The 20,034-nt window shown below is 37.9% G+C and overlaps 1 protein-coding gene and 1 pseudogene across 1 annotated transcript in view; one reads left to right on the top strand and one right to left on the bottom strand.

The window, feature by feature from the left end:
- DNAH12 (dynein axonemal heavy chain 12) overlaps nt 1-20,034 on the top strand; it is a 291,227-nt gene that overhangs the window by 165,742 nt on the left and 105,451 nt on the right. The window contains exons 39-42 of the mRNA XM_090282944.1: nt 190-445; nt 2,777-3,076; nt 4,842-5,020; nt 6,271-6,463. Coding sequence (XP_090139070.1) covers nt 190-445; nt 2,777-3,076; nt 4,842-5,020; nt 6,271-6,463 — 928 coding nt within the window. The remainder of the gene's footprint in view (nt 1-189; nt 446-2,776; nt 3,077-4,841; nt 5,021-6,270; nt 6,464-20,034) is intronic.
- LOC150004807 (testin-like) lies at nt 15,904-17,240 on the bottom strand (annotated as a pseudogene).

Consider the following 20,034-nt stretch of genomic DNA (forward strand, 5'->3'; position numbering starts at 1 on the left):
CAGAATCAGTGTCACTGGAAGGAGAAAGAGTGTGCTGCTTTAAAAAAAGTTCTCCCCTACTCCAAGCATTATTTAAAGTTCTTCCTTTTAGAGAAGCTGAAATCAGATTAAGTATCTAGGGAGATCTACATTTCATTCCATCTTATTGGCTTTATAACTGATCACTTTGAATTTTTATGTGCTTTCAAGGTATGACCTTAAGGACACAAGTAAAATCACATTGGTTGACGTACAGCTGATTGCTGCCATGGGCCCTCCAGGTGGTGGAAGAAATCCAGTCACTCCCCGTTTTATTCGACATTTCAATATCTGTACTATTAATACTTTTAGTGATGAAACAATGGTCCGAATCTTCTCATCAATTGTAGCATTCTACCTTAGGACTCGTGAATTTCCTCCAGAGTACTTTTTGATTGGAAACCAAATTGTCAGTGGAACTATGGAGGTGAGCATATAATGCAGTACAAAATGTTTTGGTATATATACCTCATTGGGCCCTTACTGTTTTTTTTTAAACATGTATTCCTTTAGACATCTACTTTGGTCTTCAGTGCCAAGAGAAGCTGTTAAGAAGGCTTGACAACAGGAAGATCATAAGCTTTGAAGTTAGGGAAACTAATTGAATTTGAGCCTAGACTGCTATTTCCTAGCTATATGGAGTTAAGCAAGTAATTTGGCCTTCCAGAAACTTATTTTTTAAATAATGTAAAGTAGTTCATTAATAATTTTCATATTGCTATGTATAATGAAATAATATTTTGGATCTATTGGATTAAACAAAATATATTACTAAAATTAATTTCACCTGCTTTTACTTAAAAAAAAATTATTGGCGCTGTATTACAAATGTCCTGTTTTCCCCCACACCCTCCATCAGCCAGAAACTAATTTTTTAATTATTAAAATGGAAGATAATACCCATTTCACAAGGTTGCTATAAGGAAATCATCCAGAACCAGTATGTCCACATTGTGGGTATTTCCCAAATTGTCAGGTTTCCACTCTGGTATTTATAAATTTTCTCTTCTCTCTCTTCCCTCCCTTTCTTCATGTTTGTCTTAAATAAAATAAGGAGCTTATAAATATATTTTTTTAGCCAGATCACATAATTTAGGATTAACAGTGAAAAAAATTATAAGGAAACACAAGGGTGGGAGCATAAACAAGGCTGCCCGTATGACCAAAGAACAGCTCTTAATTTATTTAGCGTGTTATCTGCCTCTGCTCAGAGATCAGCACCGCACCAGCCTTATTGCTAATAGCAAAAGGGAAAAAAATGTGTTCATGGTAAGTCAGTGATAATCTCATTAAAGTAAGCTTTCTGGAGCCTTGATTAAATGAGGTTTACTTTGGGATCACTGCAACCAGAAGTAAAACGCACTACCCACAATTATTCCATCAGTTCCCAAGAGCATTGTTATCTTTCTAAAGTTCTTCTCTTATTTTGGTGGAAAATTCGTGCTGTTAAAATAGAAAAACCATGAGCAAAGAGATAGTACACTGTAATTACTGTACTTATTTTGAAGCAGAAAAGTGCTTCTATTTATAAAAATGATATTTATATTTCAAGCATCTCCTGAAAAGAAAGGGGAGTTGGTCAGGCAGAATGGGATACAGAAAGGATCCATTTTCCACCCCCTGTTTTTGAAGCGTTATAGAACTACCAAGTGTGAAGGTTAGGGAAAGAAGGTGAATCATAGAACACATATAAATAAATAAATAATAATTTCATTTGGGTTTGTCAGACAGCATTATAAATGATTCACTTTATCTTCCTTAAAAAAATATTAATCTTTATTTGGTGAATTCAGCATATAGTAAAAATATACTTTATTTCCATATTATAGCCTGTTAAGATAAAAGGAAAAGGGGAAGAGAGAAACTAAGAAGGAAAAGGGAAGGGAGAGAATATGTTGGTTTGTTTTTAAGTCAATAATAGTCAAAAGAATATTGTTTCATCCTCCTCTTCATTTGGAATGCTTCAGAATGAGTTATCTGATTTCACTTTCTACTTAAGTTTTTGTTTACTACTTAATTCCAGGTCATTCACCTTTAAATGGGGCAGTCATAGTAACTAGGAAAGTATTGTTGCTTCTTCAGTGTGGATGGAATCAGATAATATTAAAGTCCCTGAAATTAATAATGCCAGGTTGAGTACTATAAATGAGCAAAGAAACAAAAAAGATATATACCATGCTAGGCTTAAGTGCTATGCAATTTCCCAAGCCAATATATAGTAGTCCCTCTCTATATCGCGGTTCACTTATTGCGGCCTCACTGTATCACAGGATTTTTAAAAATATTATATTTAATTATTTATCATGGATTTTTCACTATATCATGGGATTTTGCGGTACTGTATACATATGTTGTTAAAGTTACATAGGTTTAAGAGTGTAGAATATGTCTAAGAACATAAGTAGTGTTTATAAAAGTGTGGAAAAGGTTGACAAGGGAGTGGGAAAAGTTAATAAGGGTCTGGGAATGGTTTGTAAGTGTGTGGGAAGGGTTTATAAGCCTTAATATATATATATATATATATATATATATATATATATATATAAATACAAAAATAAATGTAAGGTTCTTACTTCGTGGATTTTCACCTATCATGGGGGGAGGGTCTAGAACATAATACCTGCAATAAGTGAGGGAATACTATAATCTGATAGGATTAAAAAAATATTTGATGTAGCATACAATTTATTATTTGGCTTTGCTAATTATAAGCAATTTATTTTTGCTTTGTTGCTTTTTTTTTTTTTTGCATGTTTAGATATATAAAAAATCCATGGAAAATCTTTTGCCCACTCCCACAAAATCTCATTACACTTTCAACTTGAGGGATTTTGCACGTGTCATCCAGGGCTGTTTACTCATTGGAAGAGATGCTGTGGAGAGCAAGCACACCATGATCCGGCTGTTTGTGCATGAAGTTCTTCGAGTGTTTTATGATCGCCTCATTAATGATGAGGATCGATACTGGCTATTCAATTTAACCAAAGTTGTTATAAAGGACCATTTTAAAGAATCCTTTGATAGTGTCTTTTCACACTTGAGGAAAGTGAATGCACCAGTGAGTATATTTAGTGATTAAAAACATTGTTAATACAGTAAATAGCATGAGTTGTTACAATCAACTTATTTTTTAAAAATACTGCTTCATAATGATCATATTCTTTTTGACTTTCCTTCCCATTACTGTGGTTCCATGTATATTTTTCTTTATTTCACTTCGTATAACCTTCACTTCTTCCTTTATTTTGTGGCCGTACTCAATCATTTCTCTGAGCATCCTGATCACCAGTGTTTGAACTCTGCATCTGATAGGTTGGCTTTCTCCATTTTGTTTAGTTCTGATTCTGAGGTTTTGTTCTGTTCTTTCATTTGGGCCATGCTTCTTTGCCTCTTCAATTTGGCATCCTCCCTGTGTTTGTTTCTATGTATTGGGTAGAGCTGCTTTCACTCTATCTCTTGGTAGTGTGGCTTAATCTAGTAGGTGTCCTGTAGGGTCCAGTGGCACAGCCTCCCCTATCACCCAAGCTGGGTACTCGAGGTGTACCCTTTGTGTGGGCTGAGTATACCCTCCTCTCGTAGTTGAGCCTTCATTGCTGTTGGCAGATCAATGGGAGGGATCTACTCATGGGCAGTTACCTGCAAGGACTGGCCCTGACCACTGACCATCAGCCTCCACCCTCCGTAGACAATAAGCTGTGCAGGGGAAGAGTGGTAGTGCTCCAACGTGGTCTGTAGTTGTCCACTGTGTGTGAAGGTCCTGGGGTTTAACAGGTGCTGCAGACCAAGGTCAGTCCCCACCTGTGTTTTTCTCAGGGCACCCTGCCTGAACTGCAAAGCAATCTGAGATGGCTGCTACTTATGCTGGGCTTGGAGATTCCCGGGTGAAGCCAAGCTGTGAATCTAAGCTGGCTATTATTAGTACCAGGCCTAGAGCTCACTGATGCTAACTGTTGTTTGTTTGATAGGATTTCAAAAGTTGTAAAGCCTGAGCCAAAACCAACCATTCATATGGAAAAGAAGCTTGGGTGGGCCCATAATTTGGGTGGGGCAAAGTCTCTGGGAATCTCCAAGGGGAGTCAAATAGTGTTAGCCAGGTTGATGGAGTCTCAGCTATGGCACCAGCTTGCCAGCTCTGTGGGGGGAGGGTTTAGAAAAGAAACAATGACCTCTGCTCACCTTGATGCCAAATACTTCAGTTCCTCCCTATATGCCACTGGTGCCTTTCAAGCTGCTACCCTGGTGCTGAAACTCAGAGGGAGTGAGACTGAGTAAGGTTAGTCCGTGTGTGGGTTTTTTAAGAGGAACTGATTGGGGCTCCAGCAGTTTCTTTCACCAACTTAATGCCCACTGGTTTTTGCAGCCAGAAGTTCTGAGGACTTATATTCCTGGCACTGGAACCCTGGGCTGGGGGCCTGGTATGGGGCTGGGACTCCTTACTTTTGAGATATTTCTCCCAATTTTTTATTACCACATGTGGATGAGAGACTAGACAGTTCCACATCTGCGCCCCTCCTACCCTTCTCAATGGATGTGGTTTCTTTTATTCCATAGTTGTCAGACTGCCATTCAATTGATTTCTGACAGTTCTGGCTGACGACTGTTCTATATTTTGGTTGTAATTTTGATGTGGTTGTATAAAGAGGTGAGACATGTCTGCCTATGCTGCCATCTTGATCTGATCTCTATACTACCCTAATGTTTAAAATAATTACCTAATTGATAATCATCCTATAACATGGACAAAAAAAAATTTTATATAATATTTTGTTAAACTTATTTTAGAAATTTTTTTGTTTTATAATTTGTTGATTTTCATTCTATAGGTAACTGAAAAGGATTTAAGAAATCTTATGTTTGGTGACTATATGAATCCTGACTTTGAAGGAGATGACAGAGTTTATATTGAAATTCCAGATATTCATGATTTTAGTAACATTGTGGACCAGTGCTTAGATGAGTATAATCAAACTCACAAAACAAGAATGAATCTTGTCATTTTTAGGTACCTACATTTGGTATTAATGGTTGAAATTGCTATTTGTAAAAATTTATTGTTAAGTATATTAAATGTATAAAAAGGTATAAGAAAAAATTATGGTCAATATGGTGAACAGCCTTGTACCCATAACTGAGCTTAAGAAATAAATGATTAGCAATTTATTTGAGGTCTCTTGTGTAGCCAGCCTTCCCTCACTGCAGCCCATTTGGATCCTGCAAGAGTAAAAGAGAACTCATATGTCTTTGAACTTTTACTACACATGTGTGTTCTTAAACCTACAGGGGTGGTCAAAAGTAGGCTTACAGTTGTTTGTATGGAAAATAATACAATAATTAATAAATAATAATAAAAGAATAAACTGTGTTTTGCATACTTAAACTGTATACCTACTTTTGCCCATCCCTGTGTATAGATTGTCTTATTTTACATGTTTAAAACTCATATAAATAGTATTGTACTGTATGTACTCTTCTGCAAGTTGGTTTATTCTATATTGTTTGTTACATTCACACACACACAAAATTATTTTTTACTACTACATTATATTCCATTCTATAAGTGCAACACAATGTATCAATTCTTCTGAGATAGACTTTTAGGTGTCTTTTAGATTTTGTAATTATAAAAAAGTGGTTTGAATGTTCATGTCTCCTTGGGTACCTGTGTAAGAATTTCTTTAGCCTATACGCCTAGAAGTGAACTTATTGTGTCATGATATGTAAGCATCGTATTCTTTACTAAGCTTTGCCAAAGTTCCTTCAAAAATAATTATTGTTTTTAAGACCTTACATTGTTCCTTGCCCTTGCCAAAACTTAGTATTGCCAGACTTGGTAAGCTTAGCCAGTCTAAGGAGAGTGGCTCTTACTTTAACTTCCCTAATTACTAGTGAGGCTTTCTTCCCTAAATTTGTTATTTTGTGAATAAATAATTTATTTCTCACATCGAAATCCTTTTATAAAATATTAAAAAATGTTTTTAATAAAAACATCAAAGTACTTCCAGTTTAAGTGGCTACAATTTCATTTTACTTCAATAATTTGTATATTACATTGCCTGAATTTGTACTTTAGTTTTCCTTTGCATCAAATGATCCAATTGTAACTGCTTTTTGAAAAATCACACATTTTTGATGATTACTTCTTTAAAATTGGTATGGGACAGCAAAGTCCATCCTTCTAGCAAAGTAAAACTATAGTTATGTGTAAATGTACATTTGCACTTATATTTTCAAGTGTAATATTGCTATTTGTAGGTATGTATTGGAACATTTATCACGAATATGTCGAATTCTAAAGCAGTCTGGTGGAAATGCTTTGCTTGTTGGACTTGGAGGAAGTGGTCGTCAATCTTTGACTCGTCTGGCTACATCCATGGCAAAAATGCAGATTTTCCAACCCGAAATTTCTAAGAGCTATGGTATGAATGACTGGAGAGAAGATCTGAAGGTAAAATTATGAAGAAATCTAGTGTCTAGGGAAGGGTCAGGTCAAGGAATGTATATGAATGACTCATGGACATGGACAACGGGGAGGGATATAATTGTGGGAGAAGGGATTGGCTGGGAGTGGGGAGCAATGGGGGGAAATGGGACAACTGTAATTGAATAACAAAAAATAAAATTAAAAAATAAAATAAAATAACATCAGTGTATTCTTTTACCTGTGAAGAGAGAGCCAACCTGATAAGCTATGTGCTGAATACATTGGTGATGATGATTATAATATCCATAGAGTAGTTATTGTGTGTGCTGAACAACTATTCTAAATGCTTTACGTACATCATCTCATTCTATAGATACAACAATTCAATGCAGCATGTATGGCTGTCTTTGTAATTTACTAATGAGGAAACTGAAGTTGAGCTTAGCTTCTTTGGAACTGTCTTGCTACCCCAGTTAACAATAGAATAGTGGAGTGCATACTTGGGGCTTTCATCCTCATGTGTATACAACTCTGCAGGCCCAGAAGGGCAATAACTCAACGTGAAAAAAAGGAAAGGAGATATTGTAGGACTTTTTTTGTTTTCACTGATTCTCACCTATTAAATTTCTATATCCTTAAGTTGAACATAAAAAAAGATAGCATTTGAGATCTTTTTTAATGAAAGTGTTTATAACTGTAAACTTGCCTCTTAGCACTGCTTTATCTGCATCTCCGTAAGTGTTGATTTGATGGGGTTTTATGTTCATTTGTTTCAAGAAGTTTTCTAATTTCACTTCTGATTTCTTCTTTGGCTGATCAGTTATTTAAGAGTCTGTTGTTAAATTGCCATATATTTGTGGATTGTTTTTCAAGTTTCCTTCTGTTATTTATTTCTAATTTTATTCCATTGTGATCAGAAAAGCTGCTTGACATGATTGAAATCTTATTAAATTTATTAAGACTTTTATTGTGGCCAAATCTGTGATTGTCCTAGAGAATAGTCTGTGCACTTAAGAAGAATGTGACCCTGACTGGTGTGACTCAGTAGGGTGGGTGTCATCCTGCAAACCAAAAAGTTGCTAGTTCAATTCCTGGTCAGGGCACATGCCTGGGTTGTGGACCAGGTCCCCAGTTGGGGGCATGCAAGAGGCAACCAATTGATGCTTCTCTTCCTCTCCTCCCCTCTCTCTAAAAATAAATAAATAATTAATTAAAAAAAAAAAAAGAAGAATGTGTATTCTGCTATTGTTGGGTGGAGTGTTTTGTATATATTCGTTAGGTCTAATTGGTTTAGTGCTAGTCAAATCCTCTATTTCCTTACTGATCTTCTGTCTGGTTCTATATTTTATTGAAAGTTGGGGTACTGATGTCCCCTATAATTGTGTTGCTTTCCTTCCTTGACTTCTGTCAGTGTTTTTTTTTTTTCATATATTTAGGCACTCTGCTGTTTGGTGAATAAATATTTATAACTGTTATACCATCCTGATGAATTGACCTTTTAAGCATTATATAATGTATCTGTCTGTTGTGAGAGTTTTTGACAAACTCTATTCTGTTTGATATTAGTACAGCCACTCCACTGTTTTTTGGTTACTATTTGCATTGAACATTTTTCCCATTTTTTCACATTTAGTCTTTGTATGCCCTTGTGACTAAACTGAGTACTTTACAGGCAGCAAATCACTGGATCCTATACTTTTATCCTTTCAGCCAATCAGTCTTTTGGTGAGATTAATCTATTTACATTTAAAGTAATAGCTCATAGGGAAGGATATACTATTGGCATTTTGTTCCTTGTTTCATCATGTTTTGTAGCTTTATTGTCCCTTATTTCCTCTCTTAATCCCTTCTTTTGTGTTTTGTTGATTATCTGTAGTGATATGCTTTGATTCCCTTCTCTTTATTTTATGTATATTTTATACTCTATACTTTATTACGGCTTTATGTTGCTGTCTAGCATTCTTTCTTTTCAACTTGAAAGCAGTCCCTTTAGGATTTCTTGAAGGACAGGTCTAGTGGTAATGAATTCCCTCAGCATATATATGGTATATCTGAGAACGTCTTAATCTCTTTATTTTTGAAAGAAAGTTCTCCAGATACTGTATTCTTGGTTGACAGTTTTTTTTCTCTTTCTACACTTTGAATATATCATCCTACTCCCTTGTTGCCTGCAAGATATCTGCTGAGAAATAATGCTCATAATTTTATAGAAGCCTCCTTGTATGTGAGAGCCTGTTTTTCTCTTGTTGCTTTCAAGATTCTCGTTTTGTCTTTGACTTTCAATGGTTGGATTTCAATATGTCTTAGTATATGGATCTATTTGGGTTTATAATTGTTGGAGTCTGTAAGCTTTTTGGATGGGTGTATCCATTTATATCCTCATATTTGAGAAGTTTTGACTACTATGTCTTCAAGTAAGTTCTCAGTCACTTTTTCTCTTCTCCTTGTGGTGCTTTCATAATACATCTATTGACCCACTTGGTCATATTCTATTAGTCCCTTAAACCAGGGGTCCCCAACCCCCAGGCTGTGGACTGGTACTGGTCTCTGGTCTGTAAGGAACCAGGCCACACAGCATGAGGTGAGTGGCAGGTGAGCAAGTGAAGCTTCACTTGCATTACTACCTGAGCTCCGCCTCCTGTCTACTCTCCACCCCCACTTTCCACTCCTACCTCCCCCACTCCACGTAACCAGTTCCTGGTACCAAAAAGGTTGGGGACCACTGCCTTAACCTGTTCACTCTTCATTCATTTTCCTTCTTGTTCCTCTAACTCAATCATTTCAAATGACCTATCTTTAATTTCACTGACTCTTTCTTCTACCTGATCAACTCTGATGTTGAATACCTCTGGAGAAAGATTCACCGTGCCATTCTTTTAGCATTGTTTCTGTAAATGATGACATATAAATTCACATGTACTTATGGATAAACAGCCTGTTTGCTTAAAGGATTCTAGAAGCAAACCTCAAAGGAAGCAGACACCAGCAGCTTTCAGGTATTTTGGTTCCAAGAGATTTGCTCACCTTTGACTGATGAAAACCTGACCATTTCTTGACCAGCTCCAAAATGGTTATTGGAGCAGACTGCGCTGATTGACACAGCACCCTTAATGAGAGCCTATAAGCCCCTCCATTTTCCTTTGTCCTGCCTTCCCTTTCCCCACTCATAAAAGCCCTGCCTGCACTGAGATATTAAGATGGTCTTTGTGATGAGAGTCCCCCATCTTCTCAAGCTGCTGGCCCTTGAATAAACTATCTTTTCTTGCACCAGCACTTGCCTCTTGACTATTGGCTTTTCATGTGGGAGGCAGCATAACCTGGGTTCGGTATCAAGTTCAGTTATTGTATTTTTCAGCTTCAGAATTTCTGTTTAGTTATTTTTTTTATAGTTTCAATTTCTATTAATAGTCCCACTTTGTTGATGCATTGTTTTCCTGATTTCCTTTAAGTGTATATTTGTATTCTCTTTTAGCTTATTAAGCATCTTATAAAAATTATTTTAAATTTCTTGTCATAAGGTTCATATATCTGTTCCTTTAGAGTTGATTTTTGGAGCTTCATTTTGGTCCTTTGATTGGACCATGTTTCCCTGTTTCTTTGTATGCCTTATGATCTTTTGTTGAGTTTTGAGCAATTGATACACTGCCATCTCTCCCAGTTTTCACAGACTGGCTTCATGCAGGGGGAAAACACAATCAGCATGACTAGAGGTTCTGTGACTTCTCAGAACTTTTCTGGGCATGCATGCATCTTTTGGGGGGTGGTGCATGTGCTTTTATTCTAATATATACAGGTGCTTTAGGCTTTTAATTTCCTTTTTCTTATCATGAGCTTTCAGTTTTGGTTTCTATTATGTTCTTCTGCCCTTAATGTCTTTCTCTCCCTGGCACCTTTTTGTGGAACTTCTGAGTCTGTTGCTCATTGTGCTGGGATGCTTGCCTCTTTTCAGTGGCCTCCAAACACATTTCCAAACTAGGCCCTCTTCCTATCAGTGTTCTGAAGAAATCAGTGCGTCAGGCAGCCCCCAGACAAGTCAGAATGCTGGATACAAGTTCCACTTTATTCCTTCTCTCCCGAGGGAGGAGCCAGGAATTTATACTATTTTCCTGATTCTGTTACTCTATGCTGGGTGAGGGGAGTGGCTAGAGTTAGAAAAATACAGTAAATTCCCTTACCCTCCTGAATTGTCCCTTCTCTTTTTTATTACTCCTGGGGGTACTGCAGCCTTTTAATTAGCCTCTACAGTTATCACAAAGATTATTTTGTTCTATAGATAGCTAATTTATTGTTTCCATGGGAGAAAGGGGGCCTGGAGCCTCCTAGTCTTATCATCTTGCTAATGTCACTCTCGAGTGACTTTTGTAAAATTTGTACAATACCACCTATATCACAGGTTATTATGATTAAGTCACACTATGTATGTAAGGCTATTTGTAATATCCATGGCATATAATCAGTACAGTATTCCCTCACTTATTGTGGGTATTACGTTCTAGACCCCACCTGCGAAGTAGGAACCTTACATTTATTCTACACTCTTAAACCTACATAACTTTAACAACATACATATACAGTACCACAAAAATTTGCGATATAGTGAAAAATCTACGATAAATAATTAAATAAAATATTTTTAAAAATCGCGCGATACAGTGAGGCCTCAATAAGTGAACTGTGATATAGAGAGGGACTACTGTATTTTGGAAATTTTAATTCTTTTTCTATTTGGAAACACTTTCACGTGTTGTGTATTTAGTTATTTATTTACTTTTGTAGTTCATGTAATTTTTTAAATAAACTTTTTTATTTTATTTATTTATTTATTTATTTATTTTTAGAGAGAGGGGAAAGGAGAAAGAGAGGGAGAGAAACATCACTGTGTGGTTGCCTCTCACATGCCCCCAACTGGGACTTGACGGGCAACCTAGTCATGTACCCTGACTGGGAATCGAACCAGTGACACTTGTTTCACAGGCTGATGCTCAATCCACTGAGCCACAGAAGTCAGGTCTTAGTTCATGTAATCTTTATTGTATTTTTTCCATTACCCTTTAGTCCCTTTATATGCCCATATTTATTTATTTATTTATTATTGTTTTTCAATTACAGTTGTCCCATTTTCCCCCCATTGCTCCCCTCCACCCAGCCCACTCCTTCTCTCAAATTCATATCCACTCCATTGTCCATGTCCATGAATCATTTATACATGTTCTTTGATTAAACCCTTCCCTTATTTATCCTCCTTCTCTCCCTCCTCCCTCCCCCCCGATAACTGTTATTCTGTTCCTTGTTCAATTCTGTTCATTTGTTTGTGTTGTTCCTTAGTCTCCTGTATTAGATGATATCATATCGTATTTTTCTTTCATCGCCTGGCTTATTTAACACTAAGCATAATTCTCTCTAGTTCTATCCATGTTGTCGCAAATGGCAGGAGTTCCTTCTTTCTTTCTGCTGTATAGTACTCCATTGTGTAAATGTACCACAGTTTTTTAATCCACTCATCTACAGATGGGCACTTAGGCTGTTTCCAGCACTTAGCTATTGTAAACAGCGCTACTATGAACATAGAGTGCATAAGTTCTTTTGAATTGAGGTTTCAGGATTTTTCGGGCATAAGCCTAGCAGTGGAATTGCTGGTCCAAAAGGCAGTTCCATTTTTAGTCTTTTGAGGTAATTCCATACTGTTTTCCATAATGGCTGCACCAGTCTGCATTCCCACCAGCAGTGTACTAGAGTTCTCTTTTCTCCACATCCTCGCCAGCACTTGTGTTGATTTGTTGATGATGGCCATTCTGACAGGTGTAAAGTGGTATCTCATTGTGATTTTTATTTGCATCTCTCTGATGGTTAGTGATGTTGAGCATTCTTTCATGTGTCTCTGGACCCTGTGTGTATCCTCCTTGGAGAAGTGTCTGTTCAGGTCCTTTGCCCATTTTTTAATTGGGCTGTCTGTCTTCTTGGTGTTGAGATGTGTATGTTCTTTATATATTTTGGAGATCAATCCCTTGTCTGAGGTATCATTGGCAAATATGTTTTTCCATATGGTTGGTTTCCTTTTCATCTTGCTGGTATTTTCTTTTGCTGAGCAGAAACTCTTTAGTTTGATGTAGTCCCATTTGTTTAGTTTTTCCTTTATTTCCCTTGCCTTACAAGATGTATTGGTGAAAATATTGCTACGTGGGATATCTGAAATTTTTCTGCCTATGTTTTCCTCTAGGACTTTTATGGTGTCACAGTTACATTTAAGTCTTTGATCCATCTTGAGTTTATTCTGGTGTGTGGTGTAAGTTGGTGGTCTAGTTTGATTTTTTCGCATGTCCCTGTCCAGTTCTCCCAGCACCATTTGTTAAAGAGGCTCTTCTCACTCCATTTGATGTTCCTTCCCCCTTTGTCAAATATTAGTTGACCATATAGACCTGAGTTTATTTCTGGGCTCTCTATTCTGTTCCATTGATCTATATGTCTGTCCTTATGCCAGTACTAGACTGTTTTGATCACAGTGGCTTTGTAGTATAGTTTGATGTCTGGTATTATTATTCCTCCTGATGTGTTCTTCTGTCTCAAGATTGCTTTGGTTATTTGGGGTCTTTTTTGGTTCCATATAAATTTTTGAAGTATTTGTTCTAGGTCTGTGAAATATGTCATTGGTATTTTAATAGGGATTGCATTGAATCTGTAAATTGCTTTGGGTAGTATGGACATTTTAATGATGTTGATTCTTCCCATCCATGAACATGGTATTTGCTTCCATTTATTTGTATCTTCCTTAATTTCTTTTTTCAGTGTTATGTAGTTTTCTGAGTACAGGTCTCTTATCTCTTTGGTTGAGTTTATTCCTTGTTGCTATAGTAAATGGGATTTTTAAAAATTTTCTATCTCTGATATTTTATTGTTGGTGTGCAGAAATGCCTTAGATTTCTGTATATTGACTTTGTGCCCTGCTATTTTGCCAATTGCTTATTATATCGAGTAGTTTTTTTAGTTGAGTCCATAGGGTCTTCTATGTATACTATCATGTCATCTGCAAATAATGACAGTTTTCCTTCCTCTTTCCCAATTAGGGTGCCTTTTATTTCTCTATCTTGTCTGATTGCTGTGGCTAGAACTTCCAACACTATGTTGAATAGGAGTAGAGATAGTGGACATCCTTGTCTTGTTCCTAATCTCAGTGTTTGTCCATTGAATATGATGTTGGCTTCAAGTTTCTCAAGTATAGCCTTAATTATGGTGAGGTATTATCCCTCGATTTCCATTTTGCTGAGTGTTTTTATCATAAATGGGTGTTGTACTTTATCAAATGCTTTTTCTGCATCTATTGATGTGATCATGTGATTTTTGTCTTTCATTTTGTTTAGATGGTGTATTATATTTATTGATTTGCGATTATTAAACCATCCTTGCATCCTTGGGATGAATCCCACTTGATCGTGGTGTATGATCTTTTTAATGTGTTGCTGGATTCTGTTTGCCAATATTTGTTGAGGATTTTAGCATCTATGTTCATCAGTGATATTGGCCTGTAGTTTTCTGTGTTGTGTCTTGACCTGGTTTTGGAATTAGGGAATACTGGCTTCATAGAAAGAGTTTGGAAGTTTTCCCTCTTCTTCCATTTTTTTGGAATAGTTTGAGAAGGGTAGGAGTAAGTTCTTCCCTAAATATTCTGTAAAATTTTCCCGCGAAGCCATCCGGTCCAGGCTTTTGTGTGCCGAGAGATTTTTGATTACTGTTTCAATTTCACTCTTTGTTATTGGTCTGTTCAGGTTTTCTACTTCTTCTTGATTCAGTTTTGGAAGATTATATGTTTCTAGAAATTTGTCCATTTCATCTAGGTTGTCAAGTTTCTTGCCATGCAGTTGTTTGTAGTGATTTCTTACAATCCTTTGTATTTCTGTGATGTCAGTCATGATTTCTCCTCTTTCATTTCTGATTTTGTTTATTTGGGTCCTCTCTCTTTTTTTCTTGATGAGCCTGGCTAAGGCTTGTAGATTTGTTTATCTTTTCAAAGAACCAGCTCCTACTTTTGTTGATCTTTTGAATTGTTTGTTTAGCCTCTATGCCATTTAATTCTGTTCTGATCTTGATTATTTCCTTCCTTCTACTCACCCTGAGCTTTGTTTGTTGTTGTTTTTCTAGTTCTTGTAGCTGTAGGGTTAGATTTTTTATTGGAGATTCTTCTATCCTCTTCAGGTAGGCCTGTATTGCTATGAACTTCTCTCTCTGGACCGCTTTTGCTGTGTCCCATAGGTTCTGGGCTGTTGTGTGTTCATTATCATTAGTTTCCAGAAACTTCTTGATTTATTCCTTGATGTCATTATTAACCCATTCATTATTTAATATCATGTTATTTGTCCTCCATGAATTTGGATGTCTTTGATATTTTTCCTTGAGGTTGATTTCTAGTTTCAAGGCATTGTGGTCTGAAAAGATGCTTGCTATAATTTCAATTTTCTTGAATTTGTTGAGGCTTGTTTTGTGTCCTATCATGTGGTCTGTCTTTGAAAATGTCCCATGTGCATTTGAAAAGATTGTAAATTTTGTTTCTTTGGGTTGAAAAGTTCTATATATATCAGTTAAGTCCATTTGATTTAGTGTATTGTTCAATGCCTCAATATCCTTGGTGTTTCTTTGCTTCGAAGATCTGTCTATTGTTGATGATGGGGTGTTAAAGTCCCCTACTATGAGTGTGTTGCTGTTGATATCCTTCTTGTAGGCTTCTAGTATTTTCCTTATGTATTTGGGTGCTCCTATGTTGGGTGCATATATGTTTACCAGGGTTACATCTTCTTGATGGATTGTTCCCTTAAGTATTAGGAAATGTCCTTTTTTGTCTCTTTTGATGGCCCTTGCTGTGAAATCCGTTTTGTCTGATATAAGTATAGCTACCCCAGCTTTTTTTTCATGTCCGTTTTCTTGGAATAGTTTTTTCCATGCCTTCATTTTCAGTCTGTGTAAATCTTTTGTTTTGAGGTGCATTTCTTGTAAACATCATATATGTGGGTCATGTTTTTGTATCCATTCCACTTCCCTATGTCTTTTTTTTCTTCAAGTTTCATTTCCTTTTTATTTTACATTAGAAGGAAACAAGAATATAGAACTAGAAATGCTCATGTCTCCATTCATCACACTAACTTTTAAGTGTTTCATATATGCTGTTTGGCACAGACAGATAGGGATAAAAAGGTTAACTAAATTCAACCTTCCAACTCAGTGACTTTACATCTGGAAAGCTAAAGAAATATAATAACATTCTTTACATTTTAAAATCAAATGCTTAAAGCAGATTTTAAATGTTAAGATAAAAGAATGGTAAGGGAAATACAGCAAAGAAAGCTAGTTAACAAAATCTTCTGGCATCCTTTATAGTTTCTTTTTTTTTTTCCATTTATTTTTCCAAATTGCATTTTACAGTAGAAATCCAGACCACTTTCAATAGCTACAGCTTAATACTGCTTGGTGCTCTCCTCTTAAGACATATTCTTCTTACACTTCATGGATCAGAAAACCATGCATTTTACTGGAATGAACTTCTCCTCAGTGAGACACTCACTGCAGCAGAGAAATAAGAAGCACTGTCAATGCATGCCAGCTGAAACTCTTGTAGGTCACTCACTGTGCTTCAGGATCAATGCATTGTGGCATCCTTGACATACCTCAGCATGATTTTTCACATAGCAGGGCTCACACACAGGCTTGTCACTGAACATCACATATATTTTCCCAGCTAGTATGTTGTCAGTCAAAACAGCAAAAGTGTTTCAGATGCCAGTTTTGGTTTTCTTCCTGGGTATACTCATTGCTGAATATCAGCTCATCACAGCCAGCACATCAAGGTTTCACATTTTCACAGTAATGTCTGCCACAGTATAGCTTCCCATTCTTCCAGAAATAAATCATGTCAACCAGGAGTTCATGACAGGTATTGCAGACAAAACAAGCTGTGTGCCACAGTTTATCATGGTCAGCCCTTTCAGCATAGATGGCTGGGTCACCTTTCTTCATACTCAGTTTGCAGCAGTGGCAGGAATTCTGAGTTCTTTTGTGTTCGGTTGATTTGTCCTCCACAGTCCCCACTGCTATCATGGTGTTTCTCTCTCCATCAGGGATGTACATTCTGTTGGAGCCTTGAGCCTCCATCTCGCAGGGAAGTTTGACATCTCCTACTCCCAGAACCTCACTCTTGTATTTTTTCACAAACTGCTCCATCTCCTTCACCTCTCTGGGAGACTACTCATGGCAATTTGAAGGATTCTGGTCATGGGTGGGGAGCCGCTTGGCCAGCTGCTTCTTCCAATACTGCGCCCCCTCTGAGCCTGCCACCGGCTGCTTCTCCTTGGGCAGCATCTGTATGTACTGCCTGGCCAATGCCTGATTCTGGACAGGAGGAGCCCATTCATAGGTCACTCTATTGATGGAGACATTCTTCTTGGCTGCAACTGGACTGATCGATATCATAACATTGCTTTTATACATGGGAATTCCATCTGTTTTTAGCTTTGCAATCAGGGTGGTATATCTGGTGTCTTCAAAAAGTTTCCCCACTTTTCGATCCTCCTCATGGCTCAACAACACGTCATGCTCTTCTTGGCTGCACTTGCAGTTATGACATATTTTTCTCCAGAAGTGCAGTTCAAAGCCTTCACATTTTTCTTTGCATTTTAAACTGAGGGGGGGTGGGGCTCCAAATCCTTGCTCATGACCTTAGCCCATCTTTCCTTTGGAGTCTACTCCTAAAAGGCCTCCTCCTGAATCTGTGACCTTCTTCACTTTGGCCTCCAGGTTCATGTTTGTGTGTCAAAAAGGTTCCTTCCTCCTGTCCAGGATCTCACATCCAGGTTCGCCTGACCTCCGACTATGCTGGGCGTACTGGGGGTCAGGAGGAGATACCTGCTTGGACTCTCATGCCACTGCAGCCACCACTCATCTGGCCCATCCAACTTCCACCACCCAGTCCGCAGAAACTGTCCTGCTGTTACAGAGTGGGGGTCTCCAAAAATCCCCAGAGCCTGTGGGTTGGGGGATGGGGAAAGGAAACAGCTTTTTAAGATGCCTTCACATGCCTGTTGCTAGTGTCTTTGTTACACAAATGGCTTTGATACTTCCAAGGCCCCAAGAAGATGGGAGGGGTTTTTGGACCATGGGATGGTATGGAAAGAACACACAGAGCCTGCGTGTGGTTCTGTGAATGGTCAAACTGGTTACCATGCCCACTGCATCACAGGACGCAGTCAGGGATTTAAAAATAAGCGGCAGATATTTTTCTAAGGAACACCATGCGGCTTTGAAAAAGGGGAACGCCTATGCGGTTTTGGAAAGGAAAGGGAGAACTCCATGCAGTTTACAAGGAGGCTGGAAACTCCACGCAGTTCTGCATTAAAAGCTGGCAAGCACCACAACACAGGCAAAACCTCCCCAATCAGGATTGAATGATTGGCAACTACCGATAAAGCTGAACTGTGTCTAGGAAGTAGGGAAAGGTATCTCTAACTTTTCTAAAACTAGCCTGGTTTGGTAGGGGGAGGCAGGACTATGTGTTTGTGGGTGTTTTAAAGAAAATAAGACAACGGTAGAAATCCACAAATAATCTAAATCTATATATCCATTAAATAAACAATTCTTTCCTTTTCACTAAACTCTGGTATCGAGAGTTATGCTTCTGGTGGCGGGCAGTTGGGCCCCTCATAACTCAACAGCCCGTGGGTTCTGTTTCAATCAGAGTAGCCCGTGGGTTCTGGTACACTGCTGTGGTGATGGGAACAAAGAGGCCTGGGCAGCCAATGGCAGCAGGGCCGGCAGCCACCAATCACCGTGCGTCACACACACCTTAGCTGCCTGAATGAGGTGATGTGAAGGTGAGGAGTAGAGCCCTGTCCTGGGTGGTGTCCTAGGAAAGTGTCCTGGACTCATGACGTGCGAATTCCTTGGTGTCTGTCCACTTGTCTGTAAGATATTGAGCGCCCAGCCTTACCCCAGCTGAAGATGAGGAAGATTCCCTTTCTATCTGGCAGCTTGTACAATACTGTGTTTGCCTTGAACTGTATCCTGAGGAGTACTTAACACACTACTAGCTTCTTGATTTATTTTCAGGACAAGGAGATAGACAAGATATTGCAGAGATTGTTAGGGTTCCCTGTGATACGTACTGCATCCTAATTTCACTGTTGAATTGTGGAGAGAGCCTTTTCTCAAATACTTCTCTCCACAGTCCCAAGCACTGGCAAGGAACCTATAATAGAATTGTACCCTCGAAACATATATTATTTTCTTAACCAATGTCACTCAGATAAATTCAATAAATAAATTTAAAAAAAAATTAGGACTTGGGGTTTGGTTCTAGAGTGGAGTGAAAGAGACTTAGGGTTTTCAGTGGGAATGTAACAGAACCCACGAGATGTCTGGATTGAAACAGAACCCACGGGCTGTTCATTTATTAGGGGCCTGATTGCCCACCGCCAGAAGCATAACTCTCAATACCAGAGTTTGGTGAAAAGAAAAAGAATTGTTTATTTAATGGTTATATAGATTTAAATTATTTGTGGATTTCTGTTAAGTCTTATTTTCTTTAAAACACCCACAAACACATAGTCCTGCCTCCCCCTACCAAAGCAGGCTAGTTTTAGAAAAGTCAGAGATACAATTTAGCTTTACCGCAGCTCCCAATCATTTGATCCTGATTGGGGAGGTTTTTCCTGTGTTGTGGTGCCTTCCAGCTCTTAATGCAGAACCAGGTGGAGTTCCCAGCCTCCTTGTAAACTGCATGGAGTTCTCCCTTCCCTTTCAAAGTTGCATGATGTTCTCCTTCTACTCCAAAACCGCATGGTGTTCTCCCCCTATGCCTTTTAATTGGAGCATTTAATCCATTTACATTTAAGGTTATTATTGACAAGTATTTATTTACTTCCATTTGTACTTGTGTGCCTCTCCCTCTCTTTTTTTCTTCTTTTCCTTAAAGCATTCCCTTTAGCATCTCTTGCAATGCTGGTTTTGGAGATGTATTCTTTTAGTCTTCCTTTGTCTGAGAAACTCCTTATTTCACCTTCCATTTTGAATGAGAGCCTTGCTGGGTAAAGTAGTCTTGGTAGTAGGCCTTTGTTTTTCATTGCTTGGAATGTTTTTTGCCATTCCCTTCTGGCTTGTAGTGTTTCTGCTGAGAAATTGGCTGATAGCCTTATCAGAGCTCCCTTCTATGTTATTTGCTGTTTTTCTCTTGCCACTTTTAGGATTCTCGCTTTGTCTTTGAATGTTGCCATTTTAATTATGATATGCCTTGGAGTGGGCCTGTTTAGGTTCATCCTCATTGGGACCCTCTGTGCTTCTTGGGCTTGCATGACTTTTTCTCTCATCAGGTTATGAAAATTTTCCGTCATTACTTTTTCTATCAGGTTTTCTATAACTTGGTCTTCCTCTTCTTCTTGTATCCCTATGATTCTATTGTTGTTTTGTCTCATGTTGTCCTGCAGTTCTCTTAAACCCTCTTCATTCTTTCTCAGTCTTTTTTTCATTTTGTTGTATTATCTGGGAATTTTTTTCTACATTGTCCTCTAACTCACTGATCCAATCCTCTGCTTTGTTTAGCCTGCTTTTGATTGATTCTACTG

The sequence above is a fragment of the Furipterus horrens genome, unplaced genomic scaffold, assembly GCF_987537825.1.
Source record: "Furipterus horrens unplaced genomic scaffold, mFurHor1.1.pri manual_scaffold_7, whole genome shotgun sequence".
Lineage (NCBI taxonomy): Eukaryota > Metazoa > Chordata > Mammalia > Chiroptera > Furipteridae > Furipterus > Furipterus horrens.